The 14553-nt window shown below is 54.5% G+C and overlaps 2 protein-coding genes and 1 non-coding gene across 3 annotated transcripts; 1 reads left to right on the top strand and 2 right to left on the bottom strand.

Annotated features, from left to right (window-relative positions):
* Positions 1-222: 222 nt before the first annotated feature.
* On the bottom strand, positions 223-296 carry TRNAT-AGU (transfer RNA threonine (anticodon AGU)). The gene has a single exon. It is a non-coding gene; the product is annotated as a tRNA-Thr (tRNA).
* Positions 297-2411: 2115 nt separating this feature from the next.
* On the bottom strand, positions 2412-7037 carry IRX2-DT (IRX2 divergent transcript). The gene is given in 7 exon segments (XM_033110856.1): positions 2412-3536; positions 5133-5217; positions 5760-5812; positions 5815-5872; positions 6071-6223; positions 6516-6583; positions 6899-7037. Coding segments are annotated over 7 exon segments (621 nt in total). The 3' UTR covers positions 2412-3471.
* On the top strand, positions 6961-12089 carry IRX2 (iroquois homeobox 2). Its single transcript, XM_033109783.1, has 5 exons — positions 6961-7281; positions 8603-9005; positions 9321-10028; positions 10766-10840; positions 11488-12089. The coding sequence occupies exons 1-4, from the start codon at positions 7036-7038 to the stop codon at positions 10816-10818; spliced, it is 1410 nt and encodes a 469-aa protein (XP_032965674.1). The 5' UTR covers positions 6961-7035; the 3' UTR covers positions 10819-10840; positions 11488-12089.
* The last annotated feature ends 2464 nt before the right edge of the window (positions 12090-14553 follow it).

The raw sequence follows: 14553 nt of genomic DNA, 5'->3' as shown, positions 1-14553 counted from the left end.
TACCTCTGTTCTATGACACTTATCTTAAGTGCCAATATTTATATTTTCATTTGAATTTTCAAAACAGAAAATATTTCATGAGGTAGAAATATGCAGAATAATATAATCGCAGGTAACCGTCATTCAAAGTTAATTATCATTAAGATTTGGGTCATTTATTTCAGATATATTTCTGTCCTTCTTTCTTTTTCTTTTTTTTTTTTAGGAGGGCACAGCTCACAGTGGCCCATGCCGGGATCGAACTGGCAACCTTGGTGTTACTAGCACCATGCTCTGACCGACTGAGCTAACCGGCCACCCGTCAGATATATTTCTCAGAAATAAAATATCAGTAATAGGGCCGACCTCCCTCCCACCCCTCTTCATAAGCCCTCTGTGTGCCCCGAAGGGGAGCCTGTCCTTCCGTGGTGATGGCAGCTCCTCCCCCACATACTGTGCGTTTAAACAGCACCCAACGTGGCTGTTTGTAAAACTCCATCATTAGCATCGTCTTGTCTGCATCCTTCTTTTGTATCATTTTCCACCCAACTTTGCAGTCTGAGGACTTATTCCTGTTGCTGCAAGTGGAGCTGATTCCCGCACTTTCAGCCCCGTGGGGGTTCTGTTCATGAAATATGCCCGATTCTTTACCCGGGCCTCTCCTGACTGACATTCAGGTGTCTGGCCCTGCGCTCTGCAGACAATACCGCACGTGCTGTGCCTGGCATTTTCTCCTCCGTGGACAATGAGCCCAATTGTTGCAGGGTGTCAGGCTGTGGGCATCTCCTGCTCTTTCAGATGTTGCCACATGTCTAACTTCCTCAGAGAGATTTAAACTAGTATGGCAGTGACAGAGAGCTAGCTGCCTAGTCTGCACACCCTGGGCCTGGCTGGTGTCATCCAGTGGGTGAAGTGGTATCTTGTATACTGTCTGGAGATATCCCCATCACCAGTGAATTTGGGCATCTTTGGCACATGGCTTTTCCGGTTCTCCTCTGTGCAGAGGGCCTGTGCCTGTCCCTGACCCATTTTCCATTGGGTGTTTCGCCTTCACCCACTGACTGTCAGAATTCTGGGTGATTCTGCATAGCAGTCTTTGTCACTTGTTAGTGCTGTGTATGTCTTCTCCCAGCGTCGGTGTCAGCGATTTATTTTCTTGTCAACTGAGGTTTTTACTTTTAATACGATCAGATTTGTCAAATATTTCTTTCTGCGGTCCCTCAGTTTTTTTCTTGTTGTTGTTTCTTTTTCTTTTTTTCTTTTTTTTAACTTACTTTCCCTATCTATACAATCCCTGGTGTGTCAGAGTGTGCCTGAGAGTTCGGGGAGAGGAAGGATGGTGTGTGCGCCTGACCACATGCCGCCGAATTGGTGGTCTGGGAGTGCTGTTTCGGGGGACACAAACCGAATTAAATGATGCCAAAGGAGGTGAAACGTGGCGCCAGGCAAAAGCTCTAGAGAGCCTCGCTTGTTTCATAAAATTGTCAAAAGATTGGAGGAAACCTTCCTTCTCCAGTGTTTTCTTGCGAGCGAGGTGTCCTACCTGCTTCCGCTAGGACCGAGCGGCCTCCAGGGCGCGCTCACACGCGCTCGCGCCGCGGCCACCTCGGAGGTACGCTCTGGTGTTTAAAACGGTGAACACAAAGCAATGAAGCAGCTGCCGGAGGGGAGGAGGCGGGGGTGAGGTAAGTTCTTCCAAAGACTGTCTTGCCGAAACACTTTTAAAAAAGAAAGAAAAACTGACAACTCTTCATCTGTTTCCACTCGCCCAGAAGAGCTGCCTCGGCGCCGCGCGGACCTCGCTGGAAGCGTGTGTGCGCGCGTGTGTCTGCGTCGCTCTGTGTGCGGGTCAGTGCCTGCTGAGTGCGCCATGGAAAGGTGAAAAGGCTGAACACTTCCAAACTTTTCCTTTCCAAACAACCGCGACGAAGAACAAGGGACTCAGGTCTTCGCTGCCTTGGGAACCGGTCTTCTGCGACTCCGACCCCTTAAAGGAACTCAGGCCTGTCCAGTCCCCGGCTCGTCCCCCTTCCTCCGTATCCTGGCGCTCCCCAGGCCAGCGCCGCGCGCCCCCTCCCAGGCCCGGGCCTCCCATGCGAACCAGGAGTAAGCGGGACCGGGCAAGGGACTGGTGCGCGCGGGGCCATCGCGGGAGGGGGACCTTGACCAACGGGAGAAGGGAGGAGGCAGAGAGAAATGGGCAGAGGACGGAGACCGAGGCTGCAAGATGTTGAGAAAAGGCAAGATGAAATTCTCCCGGCGCTGCGGGGAGAAAACCTTCAGGAGGCACGTCGGAGGCGGGGCATCGATGGAAAGACTGGGAGTTTTCCTGCCTACTAAAGGAAACCGGGAAGGACAAGTCAGCGAGGAACAGACCTCGCAGTAATTATGAGCTACAGAGTCAGGCACTTAAGTGGGGAGGAGCTGGAGAAGTGAGAATGCGGGTCTAGGAACGTGAAAGAGGAGCGCGCCGGCCGTCCGGGCACTCGGCGCCGCGCCACCCCAGGGGCCGCCCGAGCATCGGGGTCCCCTCCACGTGACGCGTGGCGCTCCCGGGACAGCCCAGGCTTTCAGGCCCGTTTGAAAACCCTTAGCTGAATCCCAGCTCAGGGTTCCAGGACACGAGTGGCCGGGACCCTTTAGCCTGTGCGCGGTCCCCTGCGCGCGTGTTTTCCAGGCGCAAGTGGCAGCATCTAAAGCGAATTTGAGACGCTGGCGACACCGCTGCATCCGAAACCCTACCAAAGGTGATCATAGAATGCAGAGAGGGAGGAAACCACACTGGAAAGATACTCACGTTCCATTTTGACTTTTAAACTTTGTACAATTTATAACTGGGAGCTTTGGTTTTCAGAAAAAAGTAAAAGGAGGGAAACTGCAAAACCACACTTCTCACTCATGCCTTTTCTCACTCCCTCCGCAAATAACCCAGGAGCCCTTGGGACTGGAGGGACCCTTCATTGGGAGTGCAATTGGAATGTGCTTTGATACATTGAAACGACTTACATTTTAAATGTCACTTCATGAATGTGAACCCATGTAAAGTGTGTACATTCAATCTTAATTGACAAAAAAATTTACACACCCACAAATGGGAGTTATTTTCCCACCAACCTCTTAAAAACCCCAGCGAAGTCCACGGTAATAAGACAGGAGGAGATAACGATCGTGTTCGGCGTAGGTTTTACTCAAATGCCCTGGCATAATCTTCTTTCTTCCCGGAATTAAACCGACGCGGGAATGGGGTAGGTTGCGCTAGGGCGGGGGCGTCTGCCGCCCGTCGGTGGCCCGGGACAGCGCCGGGGCCACGGCTGCCGGGACCAGGCCGCAGCCACGGGCCACAGCGCCCCCTCACCGGCAGCGCGCAGGACTTCCGGCCCGCGCCGCTCCCGGCCTCCCGGCTGCCCGAGAGCAGGAACCGGCCGCGTCTGCAGGGCGCCGGGAGAGCCTTGGAGCCCGGGCCGCGTTTCTGGCGTCGCTCCGCTCTCGGCCTCACAGGAAACCCAGCTCGTTGAAATGGGCACGTCCACGTCGACTTGTTCTAAGTGCAGCAGCCACTGTTGGGACAAGAAACAAAAATGTGACCGTGTTAAACTCCCTTTTTCTCAATGCACACATGGGGAGTGAGAGGACGCACTGTAAATCTGAAAGTTCATCTCGCCTAGCAGTTGTTGGAGGTGATCGTGGGGTCCAAGCAGTTGCTCGATTGGCCTCGCACGCCTGCGGGGTTCTCTTCCATTGCAGCTGGGAAGGCAACTGAAAAGATGCAGAAGCCAACTGCCCGACCCTCCCAGGCGCTGCAGCCCCAGGACGCCCCTCCGCGCTCGTGAGCGACACATCCTGGTCTCTGCTCCCCCAGAGCGGCGCTCCTTGCGGTGACCGGAGACGCAGTGCGAGCGAATCCAGGCCACTCTCGCTGGAGGCTGCGCACCGAGCCGCTGCATGGAGCCTCGACACTTGCCGCGTGTTCTGTCGATTAATTTTTTTTTTTAAAAAAGACCAAGCCAACTTTAATCTAAGAAAAGGAAAAGTGATTTTTAAAAATCGGGGAGCTTTAAAGTGAAACGGAGTTATATATTCCGGTAACAATGCAGAGCGTAAGTTTTAATGTCTCTGCGTAGGCATTTTAATTTGCTACAGTCACTACCAATAAAAACGGCATGTAGTGCGATTCCACTGTTTAATAGTGCAAGGTAGACGGTTTTTATTAGTAGCAGGCAGCAGTATGGAAAATTTAGATTTCAGTGGAGGAGTGTAATTGCTGGGCGGGGGGAATACACTCAGGAAGAGGCTGTCTTCAGAATCGGCAGCGCTGAGCACAGCGGGGGGAGGGTAGGCAGTGTTCCTGGAGATGCAATGCACCCTGGGCAACTGGGAGACCCTCCAAAGCCACGTGCACTTGTCTGGTTAGATACTTAATTGATGTCAAAATCGAATAGATTCGCAGCATACGCTCCTGCTCCAAACTGGGGATGTTTTTGTAATAATTTGCTGTTTTCTTCTCTGCCCCTGGCAGAGATCAAGCCGGGGGTGGGTGTGAGAGGGAGGGCAGGGGGTGAGCCCCAGATGTTAATGAACCACAGCAGGAACTGGTCTTTAGAAATGGAAATTTCGAGGCCAGTCCTCCTTGGAGATAAACATTAGACCTGATTTTTTCACTTAAACTATTTAATTGGAAGCAAACGGAAAGGCTGCAATCTGATCCGCTGCTGTCTTTGTTTGTCACCCAAGTGTGCGGGACTCATTTTCGGCTTCTTCCTGGCAGAATTCCCTCCAAAAGGACCAAAAATGTCACAGGTCCTGTCACTGGCATGCTCCACGGGGCTGCTGAGGCCTCTTTCCTCTCTTTATCGCTTTCCTTTTTCATTCCACAATAACTGATTTAAAATATCGGCCCTGCCCTGAATCCGGGCATCCCTCTTGGGGTCGAAGCCCATTGGAACGCCCCTGCTGGGTCCCTGCAGTGGCCCAGAGTGCGTGGGAAGTGGTGTGTATGTGTGTGAGGTAGTGGTGCGCTTGGCGCTGATGTGAAGGTTGCCGGGCTGTGGTTTGTGGGAAAAGTGATGGCGGGGGAGCAAAGAGGGGCAGGCCAGGGAAGGCTGGTGAAGGACGATCAGTTTGGCAGCTGGTATAACTGCCTGCACCGCACCTACCAGGAGCGAGCGACAGGCCTGCAGGCCAAGGAGGGCGGGTCCTCCTCAAGTCCAACGCTGCAGTTTGCAACTGGTTCCCTTGGACCTGGGGAAAGACAACACCGCTGACTGTGCCTCGAAGGTTCCGCGTGTGACAAGGCCAGTGGCTGGAGCCTCTCCATCCCGCACCGTTTCCTCGCCCTGCGTCGGAGCGACCCCAACCGAACCGCGATATATCAGGCTGTTCCCCGAGCTGCAGAGCCAACAGGGCTGGGGTGTGTGTGGGGTGGGGGGCGTGAGGGTATAGGAGAGGTGTGGGTAGAGGAGGAGGTGCAGGCCGGGGCTTCCACCTACCGCGTTCTCCCCCTACAGGTCACCCATGCGAGATGGCTTCGAGGAAGAGGCACCTGTTGGGTGGGCGCCTCCCCACTTACCGCCCGGGCCTGCACACAACAGACTCCCTGTAGACATCCTGAGCGTGCCCATCCGTGATTCCCGCCCCGCCCCGGTCCTCTTCCGCGGGACCGTGTGTGTGGGGTAATGGGGAAGTGGGGGGCATTCGGGGGCTGGGGCCCCAGGGCGCGTTGTTGTGCATCTCCCCTCTAGGCCCCGCGAGGCACCGCCCGAGACGCGTGTTACCTGAGTTACCTGCGCTGCCGACTGCACTTGTGCCGCCAGCCCTTTGCTTTCTCGTCCATCCCCAAGTGACAGGGAGGCTTCACGTCGTGCCAGAGACAGTCTGTCCAGTGACGGTCATTTCCCTCAGTGCTTTACAACACAAATCCGAAAAGGAATCAACTTATTAAAGCAAAATAAAACCCTTTTGGGGTGAAGCACTGGCAGTGTGTGCTAAAACGTCCCCAACAACTGTAAGGGGTAACGCCCTGGGACCGGGTTCTCCATCACGGACTTAGGAGCAGAAGGCTCACCTCTGCCAGGGCCCTCCTGGCAGTTCGTACCGAAGGCGCCCCAGATCCGAGTACGGCGGGGACACGCTGGGCGGCGAGGGGCAGGCCACCAGTCGCGAGGCCATGCGGGGCACCTCGCATAGTGAGGCAAAGTACACCGAGGAAGGTGGAAGTGAGAGCCGCGCACGCCACCCCCAGGAGGACCTGGACCGCGAGTGCAATCAGCCCGACCCTCACCCCACATCATCCCGTAGCTGCCGGCCCGGACGCTGGGGTCCCGCGCGCAGTCACCTGGGCCGGCCTGTTCGCGGTGAAGAGGGGCGCTCGGGGCCGATCGTCCCTCAAGCGGACCAGCCCGGCCCGACTGCAGGCGGCCTCTGCCTAGTAGTCCTCGCGGGCCGAGCTGGGGGCGGGGCAGTGGCTGGATTGGGGTGGGGTGACCGGAATGGGGTGAGGATGGTGGATAGGGCGCGGATGGGGGATCGGCTGGGCGTACGTGCGAGTGGGAGGTGGTGCGCCGCGGGCCTGGCTGCCCTGCCGCCGGCCGCGGGTCGCAGGCTGGGGCTGCGCGAGAGGCGACTGCGCCACAAAAGCCTGCGCGTCCCTCCCTCTTCCTTCCTCCCGGCTCCCGCCTCCTTCTGCTCAGCCCTGCTCTCCCCTCCCTTCTTCGCGCGGTGCTCCTCCCCCGGCCGCAGCCTGGCAGCAGGAGTGGGCGGAGCCGGGAGGGGGCGGGCACCCGAATATGCAGATGAGCGCGTGACGGACAGCTCCGCGTTCCAATGTCCCTCGGAAACTCGAGCGCTCCTTCCTCAACTCCTCACTCGCGACTCCAGACTCCCCCAAACCCCGACCGCCGGCCTGGCGCGCGGCTGCGCCCACCGGCTCCGCGCTGCCGCCGCCCCTGCCTCGGCCCGCGGTCCTCGCGCCCGCCGCCGCGCCGCGCCCCGGCCGGGCGTGGATGGAGGGCGCCGCGCGCCCTGCCCGCTGCTCGGCGTGACGCGGGCCCCGCGCCCACCATGTCCTACCCGCAGGGCTACCTGTACCAGGCGCCCGGCTCGCTGGCGCTATATTCTTGCCCGGCGTACGGCGCATCGGCTCTGGCAGCGCCGCGCAGCGAGGAGCTGGCGCGCTCCGCGTCGGGCTCCGCGTTCAGCCCTTACCCGGGCTCGGCGGCCTTCACCGCGCAAGCAGCCACCGGCTTCGGCAGCCCGCTGCAGTACTCGGCCGACGCTGCCGCCGCCGCAGGCTTCCCGTCTTACATGGTAACCGCGCGGGCGGGCGGGGACGCGGGACACCCGGTCCCGGGGACCCTCATCGGGATTGCGAGAGGAGCGGGGCCGAGGGGAACGTGCCGTGGGCGGTGTCTCAGCAGTCGCCAACTCTGGCCGCTGCGCCGCTGACGGGACACGAGGCCGGGGGGAGAGGCAAAGCCGCCGGCCGGAGATGTCCCTGAGCCCTGGCCGGGACCCGCGTCCCTTCCCCTCGGCTCCTGGGATAATTTAACCAAAGAGCCCGAGAAGTGCGACTGGGCTGGGGTCGGGTTCTGTTCTGGTGTCCTTCGCTCACGCACCGAAGCTTGGCAAGGGGTCCAGAGCGGGCCTGGGGTTCGCTACTGTTGGCGCGGGGCGCAAGGGTCGGCGCCACTGGGACCTCCAGGCGGCTGCCGGGCGCTTAGATGTTGTTGCTGCAGGGCTTGGGGTGCTCGGGTTGGGAGGCAGCGAAGCATCTGCCAGCGGCTCCCGGGCCCGGCTCAGCCCGCGGTGGTCTGGGTCTTAATCTGTCCCACAGGCCGTGCTTTCGAAAAAAGTGTCGGCGAGCGTGTGGCCCGCCAGTGCCGCCTCGGTCCCCTATGAACCGAGAGCAGCTCCAGTTCTCCGGACCTGGGGTCGGCCCGCGCGCCTGGGGTCTGCTGCTGGGCCCGGCGGCGGTGGTGACAGCGCGTTGCGGGTGATTGAGGCCGTTTCGGGGGGTTGTGGACACAGCCCGCCCTCGGGGGAATTCCAGGGCAACGACTGTGTGGCTGGGGCCTCGGTGAAGGCTGCAAATGCCTCGAATTTAAACATTAAAGGCTGAATTAAAATGCTAATTACCGCGTATTTGAAGAATTCGAAACGGTGACTGGCTTCTGAGTTGCAAATTGGATTTGCCAGAGCTTTGGAACTGTGAATAGCGGAGCGGGGGCTCGGGGTGGTTTTTTAACCACGTAAGGGCGGGGTAAGGGGAGTAGGGGGAGGCCGCAGCGCTTGAGAATCCAGAGAAATTTAGATATCAAGAAACTACCTGCGGGCCTGCATGTGCCTGGTGTTTCCGTGCACATGGATCGCGGCTCCGGGACTTTGGGGGGTAAGATAATGTTATTTTAGGAAAGTGAAATAGTTCAAAAATTCGAAAATAAAACTGCAACGCTTTTGGTGATCAACAGCTGTCCACTGCTTTTTTTCTGCTCTGCTGCCGCGGGAAGCGCGGCTCTGCCTGGGAGACTCGCGGTGGGAAAGGCGGCAGCGGCGGGCGGAGGGGTCGTCTTTGGGCTGTTGCCTGCCCGATCCCTGCGCACCCCACTCACCAGGGTCTTGTCGGTTCCAGGGCGCGCCCTACGACGCGCACACAACTGGGATGACGGGTGCCATCAGCTACCACCCGTACGGCAGTGCGGCCTACCCATACCAACTCAACGATCCGGCGTACCGCAAGAACGCCACGCGCGATGCCACGGCCACGCTCAAGGCCTGGCTCAACGAGCACCGCAAGAACCCGTACCCCACCAAGGGTGAGAAGATCATGCTGGCGATTATCACCAAGATGACCCTCACGCAGGTGTCCACCTGGTTCGCCAACGCGCGCCGGCGCCTCAAGAAGGAGAACAAGATGACGTGGGCCCCGAGGAACAAAAGCGAGGACGAGGATGAGGATGAAGGTGACGCCTCCAGGAGCAAGGAGAGTCCAGACAAGGCGCAGGAGGGCACAGAGACTTCGGCTGAGGACGAAGGTGAGCGGGGCCGCCGCTGGCGCGAGGTCGCGGGGAACTTTCTCCCCAGGCGGGGCCCAGAGCTGAGGGCGGGGAGAACGCTGCCTGGCCGACAGCCCAGCTTCTAGCCTGGAGCCCGGGCCGCCTAGCCGAGCACAGGCCCAGCGACAACTCGGGCGCTTCCCGGGGAGGGCATGTTCCCCCTAGGCCGCGGCTGGGGCTGGGTCGAGGTGAGGAATCTCATGGGGAGGGCCTGGTGCGCCTAGACGTGGGACGGAGGGGCCTTGGGTGCCCCCGCTGTCCCACGTGCCACAGACGGTGCCCGCACTCCTGCAGGGATCAGCCTGCATGTCGACTCACTCACGGATCACTCGTGCTCAGCCGAGTCAGATGGGGAGAAGCTGCCTTGCCGTGCCGGGGACCCCCTGTGCGAATCCGGCTCGGAGTGCAAGGATAAGTACGACGACCTGGAGGATGACGAGGACGACGAGGAGGATGGCGAGCGGGACCTGCCGCCGCCCAAGGCCGTGACCTCCTCACCGCTCACCGGCGTGGAGGCGCCACTGCTGAGCCCCCCGCCCGAGGCCGCGCCACGCGGCGGCGGCAAGACGCCCCTGGGCAGCCGGACGTCGCCGGGCGCGCCACAGCCCGCCAGCAAGCCCAAGCTGTGGTCTCTGGCCGAGATCGCCACGTCGGACCTCAAGCAGCCGAGCCTGGGCCCGGGCTGCGCGCCGCCAGGGCTGCCGGCGGCCGCCGCGCCCGCCTCGTCCGGAGCACCGCCGGGTGGGTCGCCCTACTCCGCGTCGCCGCTACTCGGCCGCCACCTCTACTACACGTCGCCCTTCTACGGCAACTACACAAACTACGGGAACTTGAACGCGGCGCTGCAGGGGCAGGGGCTCCTGCGATACAACACCGCAGCCGCGGGCCCCGGAGAAGCGTTGCATACGGCGCCCAAGGCGGCCAGCGACGCGGGCAAGGCGGGCACACACCCGCTGGAGCCCCACTACCGGCCCCCGGGCGGCGGCTACGAGCCCAAGAAAGGTAGGCTGCTGCGGCCGCGGGTCCTCGGGGAGGGAGAGCCCGCGGGGTCCGGCTAGTCAGCACTCCTGGGAAACCTGGGGAATGGGCCCGGAGACCAACCTATAGTAATGTAGGGGGGACCTTTGTCACTAAAGGAAAAACCGAAAAAGACAGAACGCACCACCCTTTGACTAAAATTCAGGAGACGTGAAGGGGGTGGCAAGAAGGCCTGCTCCATTATTATTTCCTTCTTATTGTACTTAACTATCACCACCACCCCCATCAGGCTGTTTGAGTTTTGGCCCACGAAAACGGCCACAAAATGCAAATTACAGTTTCTCCCGCTGATTGAGCTGCAGCTTCCGGGCGTCCTGTTGGTCAATAGTCTCAGCTGACTCTCCTTTTCTGCCGGTGGCCCGGAGGAAACAAAACGTTCTCCTTACTCCCGGAGGCCTTAGTTCTTCAAAACAGAAAACCAGAGCGTTTTCCCTCTCTTTTCCTTTCTCTATGTTGCCTCTGTTGCTCATAATTCAGGCTTGAGCTGATAAAAGGAGCTCAAGGGGGAAAGGAAATGAGAAATAGGAAATGTGACCAAATCTGTCTCAGACAGCGGTGGTGGGACTGTCAGGTTCCCTAACTGTTTGCCCCAGCATGCGGGGAGCCAGCATGCCTGGGTGTGTGGGCTGGTGTCTGTGCCGTAGCCTGGGAGACCCAGGGCTGTGGGGTCTGTTCTCACTAACTGCCCCCTCCCCTGACAGATGCCAGTGAGGGCTGCACCGTGGTCGGTGGGGGCGTCCAGCCCTACCTATAGAGGGCCGAGCACAGCAATGCAAGTAAGTGGGCACCCTGGTGTTTCTGCCCACCCTGGGGGAGCCTCCCTGCACCTGCACGGTCAACTGGCTTAATGTGTATTTCTTGCTTCTTGTCATGGGGTCTGAAGACGGAGCGTTGCAATCTTCTTGGTCTTTTTTTCTTTAAGTGGGAGAGTATGTGTTCTCTCTTCTGGAGTCCCTCTTTTTTGCTCAAGTCCTGCTTTGAAGAATCACTCCTTCACTGGAGTGAATAGATACACACACACACTCTTCTCTCAATCTGGGGATTCCTGTGCAATAGGGAGCTGTTTTTACCACACTAGACACAGAATAAGCAGACACTTGCATTGATGAGCTAGGGCTACCGAAACTTGGATCTCAGAAGCAGTTCGAGGCAATGTTTGCAGAGTCAGACAGAGGAGGTCTTTTATCAGGCCTGTCCCGCTGACCCCCATGTCCAGACGGACTAGATAGGACCCTGCAGTTTCTCTGGCTCACAGCAGCATTTCAAAAAATACCTATTTTACAACTAGGCAAAATTACTATTCACACATCTCGATGTCAGGAAAGAGGCGGACCCACGTCAGAGTGACTCGTTTTTATAATGTGATGATGTTGGTGTGGAACTAAAGGATTTGGGATGATTTGGTTTTTTCCTTGGTCCACAGGTAGGTGTCACAATTGCTTTGGAAAAAAAGTCAGCAGGCCATTCTCTCTTCCCCAGTTCATAAATATACAGATACTATAAAAAGCCGCTCTCAACTCCCACCGCATCTCGTGCCACTGTAAAAGAAGGAGCCACAGAGCACTGTCAACCCACAATCTAACGGAACAGACTTTTGTTGGATATCCGTGAATTTGTTGGCATAGTATAGCTTCCCCAATGTATGTGTGACTTTTGAAAACAATCTTTTTTCTCAGGATATCTTGAATTGATCACTTCATTGCCACGGTATATATTCTATAGGTGTGATAGGATTTACTGTAAAATTTATTTGTAAAAGATGTACACAGTAGAAATAAAACGTGATTGAAGAACTTGAGTACTTAAGAAGTGGAAACAAATTTGATATTTATTTTTATAATGATATAAAGCTTCTAGTAATTTATGCAAGTTGTATTGCAATGGAATCTAAACTTTTTGTAAATAAATTCTGCCTGGTTTTTATTTGAACATTGCTGGTTATACAATCTTTGTTGGTTGTTTAACAATAATTCTTTACTAATTTATATCTTAAATTGTAAATAAAAACAGACTAGACTACAATAATATGGTGTTCGGGGTTCCTTTTTCAGAGATGAGTGATATGGGGAGAGACCTAGTGATGATGGCAGCCCCTCCCCCCAGGTGATCTGACCTCAGGCTTTTTAATGAAAATGTGTAAAATAATGTTCCCCTTCTGCTCATTACAAAAAAAAAGGCAGATGGAAGAGAAATACAAGTGATTTTTGATTATTTATATGCACATGTATTGCAAGAAAATTAAAATTTTGTGTTCTGAATATGCAAATTACTTGTTAGTGTAAATTTTTTAAAAGTTGGCAAAATAAGATGACCTCATGCCCCATGCAGTAGGATCCATTTAATATTTATTTCTGAGGCTGGCTTATTGAACCTCTTCAGGAAACTGGAAAATTGTGATAACATGGGTAATAGAGTTACACCCCCCCACCATAAATGACTGATAGAAATAATTGTTTATTTTAAAGCCTGAATTATCCAAATTAGAATAGATTATTCAGATTTATTGAGTGACTTCTTAACTCTCCATTTCATATAACTCACATTAAACACAAGAGGAAAACCTGGGAGATTTATTTTCCTCTCCGTGGCCCTCACCTTTACCCTGGGGGAAAGAAAAGTTTCACACCCCTTAGACTATTGCCTCGTTACCGTGTTACTCATTATCTAATTATAGGACAAGTCTAGAATTTGTAGTCAAGTAACATATTTCCTTTGATTAGTATCATAAAAGCAGCAAACCTGTCACTTTAATTTTCAGCAAAATTATATGGATATCCATATAATATAATTTCAGAAGAGAAATGAACAATCATTTATTTCCTCTCCAAAGATAAATGGAGTGAATATAACTTACGGTTATAAAACAAGAATAATAGCTTCTCAGAGTGCCCTTTGATCAATCCCACCCTTACTTTTCAAGAGGTTCATCTATTTTATTCCGTGATTAATGATGCTGCAGCACGAGCACATTATTGCATCCCAGCGGGGGTCGTCCCGGATGCTTTTAGCCGCTTTGGAATGGTCAGTTGGGGTTCATTATGGGCTGATATTGAACAATTTATAAAATCTTGTCTAAACATCTGCCAGCTCCGATAGGCTGATGTGTCTGAGGATGGGAAATTGCTGGACCAGTTGATATTGACAAACGGGTCTCTCTCCAGTGGCTTTTTGTGCCTTAGAAATTAGTGGTCTCTTGCTGGGGTCTTGTTAGAAAGGGTATTTGAAAGTAATCTTAGGTACTTGAGGCAAAGCCAGGGGGCTGTGAACTGGACACAGAGGAAGGCCAGGGGGGTGGAGCGACTGTGGTTTGCCTGCAGAGAAAAAGCAGAACGGGCTTTCGGTTTTCTATGACTTCTTCGGCATTTTGTTGGTTTTGAGTCCATAAGCATTTGGAGGTCTGACACAGTGAATCTTGGGGGGTAGAGAACTATTTTTCTCCCTTCCTGCTCCCCCTAGTAATAGACACAGAAATGTTTGGAGCTGAGCTCTCGGAGACAGAGAAGGCTGTTCACATGGGAGCCTGGCCACTCTGTGGCAGCCTGTCTGAAGGAAACAAATGCCAGTCTGTGGAAGTCAAAGGGAGCTGGGAGCTCCTTCGCTTGTTTTTGTTTTAGATATAATACCTCATCCAATTTCGGAGAAGATAAGGATTTTTACCCTTCAGAGAGCATTTTCGATTGCAATATGAAGGTGTTAAGTAGTTTGCTTTTATCAATATTAGCCATATTTTCTGAATCAGCAGGAATGTGCAGTGCACGTGGCAGCAATGTCTCTGTTATGTGTAATATTATAATCTGAGTATTTTGAAGACTAAGGTGAAATGGATGAAAGTTAACAATATTTAACAAGTGAAACACTGAGAGACCACACACCCTAATTAAGATACAGCACTGAAGACACTCCATCTCAAAGTGTGGAGTGCGGGACTAGGAAACCCAAGCAAAAATTGATCTCGGTGCATATGTTCAGAAACTGGAGCCTGGATAAAAGCTGCCTGCGTTTGGAACAGAAGATTGTGTTACCTGGACATGTGATACGTCCCCCCATGCAGGCACACACCCCAGACAGACCCCGCTCCCGGGGACAACGTGCACCTTTCAGTTGGTGAAAACTCAAAGCAGCTCAGGAGATTAGCCCAGGCTAAGGAATCTTCTTTGATGTTTATATGCCCAACAAATTATCAAAGATTTCCATAACTTACCCTCCCTGCCTCCTGACCTGGGTTTCTTTCTGGAGAACTTAATTTTTAAATGTACACTAAGAACATAAAACCTGCAGGTGTTTAGAGGGATCTTTTGAAAGAAATGCAGAGTGATTTGCGGGCTCTCCTCCGTGCATATCCTTAGTTAAAATGAAGGAGGAAAGGGGAAGGAGGTATCCTTCATTGGGGAAGGAAGTTAATGGGGTCTGATTTTTATTTTTACTTTAAAATCTAATTAATCAAAAATTAAGTCTCCGGCCACGACAGCCGTGTGCAGTTGTTCCCAGA

Source organism: Rhinolophus ferrumequinum, chromosome 7 (genome assembly GCF_004115265.2).
Source record: "Rhinolophus ferrumequinum isolate MPI-CBG mRhiFer1 chromosome 7, mRhiFer1_v1.p, whole genome shotgun sequence".
Lineage (NCBI taxonomy): Eukaryota > Metazoa > Chordata > Mammalia > Chiroptera > Rhinolophidae > Rhinolophus > Rhinolophus ferrumequinum.
Note: the sequence above shows the minus strand (reverse complement) of the source record. Positions and strands in the feature narration are given on the sequence as shown.